The 7500-nt window shown below is 42.0% G+C and overlaps 1 protein-coding gene across 1 annotated transcript in view; it reads right to left on the reverse strand.

Moving 5' to 3' along the window:
- Positions 1-3545: 3545 nt before the first annotated feature.
- The window catches only part of LOC310772148 (cyclin-dependent kinase 20-like), a gene marked incomplete at its 5' end in the record, with an annotated part of 10482 nt that continues 6527 nt past the window's right edge, over positions 3546-7500 (reverse strand). The window contains one exon of the mRNA XM_083664596.1: positions 3546-3975. Coding sequence (XP_083520722.1) covers positions 3784-3975 — 192 coding nt within the window. The remainder of the gene's footprint in view (positions 3976-7500) is intronic.

Below are 7500 nucleotides of genomic sequence, written 5' to 3' on the forward strand. Positions count from 1 at the left end.
GAGTTAATTTATTTTTCACGTTTTTACTACTACTGAAAACAGTACTGTAAAAATAATAGTTTTTGTATTTTTTTGTATTACATGTATTACTAGTGACCTTTCAGAACTATATTTTAAAACATGTGATGGTTATAAAATAACTATAAAGTAGCATTGTAGAGTACCTCATCTCTGTGAGCGTGTCAGTAGAGTGACTCGCCCCGTCTCTCTCACATTCAAACTGACCAGAGATATGAGCTACTGAAATAAAAGATATGGAAACCAGCTGCTGAGTCAATAAAGGAGTGACTGAGATAAGGAGCTTCGACCAGTGAGCTGAGGTCATGTGACCTGCAGGACAGGCTGCGGTCATGTGAATATAAAATACCCATAATGCACTGCCATTTCTAGTGAACAGCGAATGTAGCCTACATTCTCTCTCCCATATACCACAATGCAATGCTGTCATGTTTACAGAAGGAGAAGAAGACTGCTGTGTGCAGATGACTGTCCCTCAGTGTATCACAGGGAGATTTCAGCTTTTGAGGCCTGGTGTGAGGAAAACAATTTAATCCTAAACACATCTAAAACAAAAGAAATGATCTTTGATCCCAAAGCGGTCAAAGTCCACGACCCAGTGGTCATAGGGGGGAGCTGCATTGAACAAGTTAGCTCCTACAAATACTTGGGTGTAAAAATCGACAACCTGTTCAAATGGAATATACATGTTGATTATTTGTGTGGCAAATTAGCCCAAAGACTCCACTTTCTCCGAAGGCTGAGACTGTTTGGAGTAAGTTCCAAGATCATGCTAACTTTCTACAATGGAGTGTTGGGTAGCCCAATAAGGTATGGCATGGAGGCATGGTTCGGCACCCTCTCTGTCCAGTACAAGTCTAAAATCAACAAAATGATAAAAACTGCTATGAAGATCATAGGGCAGAGGGACTTCCCCCCCCCTCCAGACCATTTTCGATAAGAAAGCAGTGAATCTGGCTCTTAAAATTTTGGACGACCCCACCCACATTCTACATCTTGATTATGAGCTACTACCTTCCGGAAGGCGCTTCAGAGCCTGTAGCTTTAAGAGTAACCGCTACAAGCGCTCCTTCCTCCCAACATCTATAGCCTTATTAAACAAACTGCCTGTCCTCCCACTAGGGGGTAGAGCTCTGTCCTCTGTGAGGTCAGAGCCCGGCTACTTAGGAACCCTCCATTAAGAGCCTGACGACCCAGGAAACCTCTGGACTAACGTTTCCTGGTCGCGAGAGGACAGAGCTCGGTGATTCTGGAACCCTCCTTAAAGAGCCGGATGATCCGAGAAATCTCTGATGGTGCTGGTGTGGCATACATGGTAGCTCACTTTGAGCTCGGCTGTCCCTGCAGCCTGTCTGGTCATGTGATATTTATCTTGCCTTAGTTAGTTTTATATTAATTTTATTTCATTTTATTTCTTTTTATCATTTTATCTTTTTATTTTCTTTTACCCTTTACTGTGGTTTTAATGTTTTTAGTTTAAGTAACCATGGTTTTATGATGGGTTTGGTTTGAAATGCGGTTTTGGAATTGTGCAATACTTGAAGTGCAATATTGAATACCGAAGTGCAATACGTGGTTAGGTAGTGTTGTTAACTACTATGTTGTCCTCTTGTTTACGCGCTGTTTGTTCAGATGTACTGTACTGTCTGTTACGTTTGTCATTGCTCTATTGCTGCTGTACAAATGCCTAAGACAAATTTCCCTATGGGACAATAAAGTTAAACTCAAACTCAAACTCAAAAACTCAAACTCAAGAGTGAGGTAGGTGAGTGAGAGAGGTGTCTGAAACTTGTTTGATCATTCCCCAAATAGTTTACTATATGATAAACACTACATGGGGAATAGTATCTAGTACAGTGGTTCCCAACCTTAGGGTCGCGACCCTAAATGTGGTAGCCTGGAATTCAAATAGGGTCGCCTGAAATTTATTTGTATTTTTTTACACCAGACCCAATTTAATACTACCGAAGATGATTAGGGTCACTTGCGATTTTTTTTGTACATTTTTACTTATTTTTTAGTTCTGAGTTTAAAGTGATAATCTCTAAGATTTCAGTTTTGTTCTATTGGGTGACACCTATGGCAATGAGTGGTAATTGCAGGTGACATCCAAACAGTGTTGCATTATGTGATATTACTAATGTCACTATATACTGCAAAGGCTTCCATCAATGGACCATATCCTCAATCAACATTGTGAGTGACTCTAATTTCTTTAGATGAAAATCTTTGAGATTATAACTTTAAATCAGGATTCTGAAAATAAAGCCAGAGTTTTTAGATTAAAGTCAGAATTCTCAGATTAAAGTCAGAATTCTGCAGGGGAAAAAGAAGCACAGTATGTGACATCACTGACGATGTCACTGATGACATTATCGATGGTGTACCGGAATTTGAATGTCGCGGGTCCCTAGATTTTGGCGACTTCAAAATAGGGTCACGAGCAAAAAAAGGTTGGGAACCCCTGATCTAGTATAATAGTATCTCCCTGCACCGGAGAGTCTAGCTGGTAATACCTCCACTCTGGTATAGCGGGGGGGAAAGGCTCTCTTTACCTTTACAACGATCCACCAAAAGTAACAAGCAGGCCTGCTTTATTGCACAATCCAAATCTTTGTCAAAAGTTGCCATTTTCTGCGTGTAGCAATGAGCTAGCGTTGTTGTTGTTTCACAGCGATTTGACACGCACAGCGGCGGAGGCATTTGAGATCGACAGATTCGACATGCAGTCAGAGCGGGTCTGAGCCAATGGCAGAGCTTGCAGGGAACGGAAAGGGATTTTCTTCCGCTGCCGACTGAAATGGTTTGTATCAATGAGAGCTTATAGCAGCAGCCTGCTTCCATGAAGTCAGACTAGGGGAACAGTAGACTCAGTTCTCAGTCTCTATCCGCTTCGCTCTGTTGGCGCCACTCAGCAAACGTCTGGGAGCCGAGACTGAGGGAATAGTGACTGAGTGAACCATTCCAAACACGGCTACAGACACACTTACACACTTCACCCCCTGTTCCAGTGTATACAAAAAGACTTTGCCAGTGAGAAGGATTTATTTCCAAAAGCCACACAGTTTAGTAGTTGTAAGTCTGCAGAGGCTTTGAAACAAATTTCTAACAATCGCATCTGCAATTGTAGCAGACCTGCAGGACACTGCAGGAGTGAGGTTTGAACTGAGGTCTTCATTTGACATCGACAGGTTAGTTTAAACATTTGGAGACGACATGTTTTCATCTAAGCTGGGTTGGAAAAACACCAAACGCTACCGGTCAGGGAACACAGGAAGTGATGTCACAGAGTCAGAATCAGTTTGACTGAAAAAGTGGGTTTGCAACCAACCATGCTGGTCAGGAACAGGGGGTGTGTCCTCAGAGGCAGGGGGCGTGTCCTCGGAGGCAGGGGGCATGTCCTCTGGTCAGTGGCAGGGTGTGTGTCCTCAGAAGGGGGCATGTCCTCTGAGGCAGGGGCATGTCCTCAGAGGCAGGGGTGTGTCCTCTGAAGCAGGGACGTGTCCTATGGTCAGAGGCAGGGGGCGTGTCCTCGGAGGCAGGGTGTGTGTCCTCAGAAGGGGGCATGTCCTCTGAGGCACGGGGCGTGTCCTCAGAGGCAGGGGTGTGTCCTCTGAAGCAGGGACGTGTCCTCTGAGGCAGGGGCATGTCCTCAGAGGCAGGGGTGTGTCCTCTGAAGCAGGGGCGTGTCCTGTGGTCAGAGGCAGGGGGCGTGTCCTCGGAGGCAGGGGGCATGTCCTGTGGTCAGAGGCACGGGGCGTGTCCTCAGAGGCAGTGGGCGTATCCCTGCAGCAGGGCGGGGTCGACTAGGCTGTGCTGCAGGGGCAGGTCCAGGGAGAAGTGATTGGGGGGAGGCAGGGGGCGCTGGCGGGGGGGGCGGCCCCCCCTCTGAGGGATGGGCAGCTCAGAGTGATGAGCGGGCAGAGGACAGCAGAAGAAGTACGGGTGCAGCAGAGCCTGTGGGACCAGGTGATGACCTCATTACAATATACACTTACATACATACATACATACATACTGTACAGAGATGACATCATCACAATGTACACTTACATACATGCCTAGATCATTTCACTCAGACTTAAAAAATAAATAAATAAAAAGATGTTTTTGTCTGAGTGAAATGTTCTATAGTCTCTCCTGATTCTAAATATAGCTGGTTCGACCAAGCAAGTAAATCTATTTTTATAAGCATTTTACAAAATGTCTATGTGAAAATGAATTGGTTATGAAATCTCTTAGGTTGTATGCTGAACTTATGGGCATGACTAAGCCCTCGTTCACACAGGACACCGAACGTAAGCAGAACTGAAGCTTGAAGTCAGCACAAGCTGAACGTACGCCTTACTGTTCACACAAGACACCTTCTCTTTTCCTCTCAGCGCCTACTGTCGCGCCTTGAACCCACCCACAACTCCCATTGACTTCATGCCTCAAGGTACAGCGTAGGTACAGCTCCGGTTGAGCGTTGCTTCGGCGTGCTGTGTGAACGTGGGCTTAGGCCCTCTCAGTGATTCCCAAACTGTGGGCTGTGGCCCACTAGCGGGCTGTGGAGGTACTGCAGGTGGCCCGCGAGTGGTCTGCCAACACTGATTTTCACGGGCAATCAAATGGCTGTAGCAGGGTAATTTTTAAAGCTACAGTAGAGATCCTGTTATCAGAAGAAAGTATCCAGCTTATTTTTGAATGCCCCACTGTACAAATAATTGTGGGTACAAGTTCCGGTTTAACGTGACTTATTGTTGCAGCTTGCCATTTCCTTTGTTATACTCTTTGGCTGCAGACCCGAATTATAAACCGGAAACTGGAGTACATTATCAAAGTTATAAATATAGTCACGTTATAAACAACTAACCAACGCTGGGGGTCCGTATGGAAACAGTGCTACTCGAAATGGTTAAAAGTTAATGAATTTGGTCATTTAGTGGCGTTTTACTGCCATGTAACATAGCTAGCTAGCCGCTAACATTAGCCACAGTAGGCTGCGCACTGTGCTCTTAAAGGGATATTTATCGACAAGATTTTTGCCAAGCTGGATGTGATTTGCTCTGTTCTTCGCCCAGACGGCCGTCAAGCTGTCAGCAACAAGGCTGGGAGGATCACACCGGAAGAAAAACGCATAGGCATCATGGCCGCTAGAAATAAGGTGGATAGGAATGAACACACAAAGCTAGAAATGAGCCCGTGGAGCACACACTATTTCTAGTCAATTTAATATCTTAAAGAAACCAAAATATTTCTGGGGTTATCTCTAGGATAAAAACTTGGTAAGAGCTTGAGTTTGCTTTCTATAATCAATTTCAATTAATTCAATCATTCCATACAATTAATTAAAGTATAAGTGAAAGTCACCCAGAAGCCAACTCAAGTCAAGTCTCAAGTCTTCTGTCCATGCATCAAGTCAAGTCTCAAGCAGTTAAAATCGTGATTTGATCTCCCCTCTGACTACAACTGATTTGCGCATGCTTCATTCTAAGCTTAAACAAGCAAATAGTAAACATGTTGTCCCCCACCAGTTATGCAGTTCCACCCTGGTTAGTCCTATTCATTGTAAATGCCGCCCCCTAGCGGCACAAAGTCCACATTACAGTATGACTAACAAACGGGCATTACATTACATTATAAAAGGACTCAGCTTGGCCACAGCAGTTGAAGATACAGTGCCTTAAAAGTGCCAATTTAAGCTGCCATTGGTGAGTAGCAATCGTCATTTAATAATTAGACTTAAAACTTACTCATTCTCACAAGCATATGATATTATTTGATAGTGCACTTTATTTTATTTTACTAGTATTTCTCTCATTGTGATTGATTTATTACCTGTGTTTTAACACCCTTTCCTTTAACTTTAACTTATTGTTCTTACTGTAGCTCTCATACGGTCTGCTTTTACTTGACTTCTTTCAACTTGATCATGCACTGTATCATGTATTGTACTGGTTTATGATGTCTTCTTTAACTGTAAAGTGTTTCGGGACCATGTCTCATGGTGATTTTACACTATAAATAAAACTGAATTGAATTGAATTGAATTGATAACCCTAATTTGTATAATAAGTCATTCTCTTTGTACATTGCTGGACTGTCATCACCAATAATAGGATTGAGCTATTGTACAATACACTTAGTAAAACAAGTAGATTGTCAACTTTTTTGGTCATCTTGATTAGTAGAAAATCTTTATAACATTTATAACTTTAACCGGATCTGTGTGCGTTATATAGCTGAGACATCACATGCATTAGGATGGCTTCATCTTCCATGTCACACAAAGATAATAGGATTCTGTCAGGACCATCTGAGCAGTGAATTATTTTGAAAAGTATAAATCTGTATATAAGCTGCTGTACTTCCTGTTTCCTCATTACAGGTGAAAAAGAGAAAAGAAAATGGGTGAGCTAGTAACGTATGCTGTGCTGCTACTTTTGGCTTTCTCAATAACAGGTAAGTTATATATAATTATAATTATTATTATTCCTCAGTCCTTATTGGAAGCTATGGATTCATAGATTAGGTATAGATTGCTGAAATTAAATAGATGAAGGATGTTAGAGAACATGGCAGAATAAAAAAATCTGAATTCATTATAGGTTATTTACTTTTGCATTTACAATTTCAATTTCCTATTTGGCAGAGCCTTTGATCCAAAGCCACATACATAGAGATGTTAATGTTGTGCCAGTGATCGGTGTTGGGCAATAACGCACGACTCACTAACACGTTACTGTAACTTTATTACTTTCCCCAGTAACTAGTGTAAGGGATTACAGCTTCCCAAACAGTCATTATTATATTACAGTTACTAATCCAAGTAACTTCATTTGGTTTTTTGAGCTAGGTAGACAAATACATAAAAAGTATGCAGTTTGGCTTGGATTGTTGACTGTTAAGTTAATTAATGTTCCAATGAAGTGGATTCAGTTCTAAAAGGAGCTGGCTAAAGAGATTCTACGTCACTTTAGTAACGAGTAGATAATTGTATTACTTTTTAAAGGAGTAAAAAGTAACATTTTTACTCCACTTACAACATGATAGGGAACATTTAAATCACATTAGCCTTTATTTGGACAATCACTAGTTACTTTACTTACTTTTACTTTACTTTATTTCATTTGGCAGACGCTTTTATCCAAAGCGACTTACATCACATTTCAATACAATTCATTCAGAGAAATACAAACAATGAAAACATAACTAAAACCATATATAATCAATAAGGGTTAACCGATTCCGGAGGGACCCAGGTGTAGCCCGAAAAGGTACGTTTTTAGTCTCCGGCGAAAAATCGGCAGTTAATATCATTTAAGTTACACATACTTATGGTACATACAGTACATAGACAAGACGTCATATTCAGATAACCTGTAGCGCACATTTGCAGCTCCTCTCTATCTCAGACTGTACCCTGTCACTGTGTCACCATGTCCTGTACAGAGCCAGAATAGCAGATAGCTTGTCTGCAGATTAGCCTTCAAATGTGCG

This window comes from Poromitra crassiceps (genome assembly GCF_964638095.1).
Source record: "Poromitra crassiceps genome assembly, contig: HAP1_SCAFFOLD_2100, whole genome shotgun sequence".
NCBI lineage: Eukaryota > Metazoa > Chordata > Actinopteri > Beryciformes > Melamphaidae > Poromitra > Poromitra crassiceps.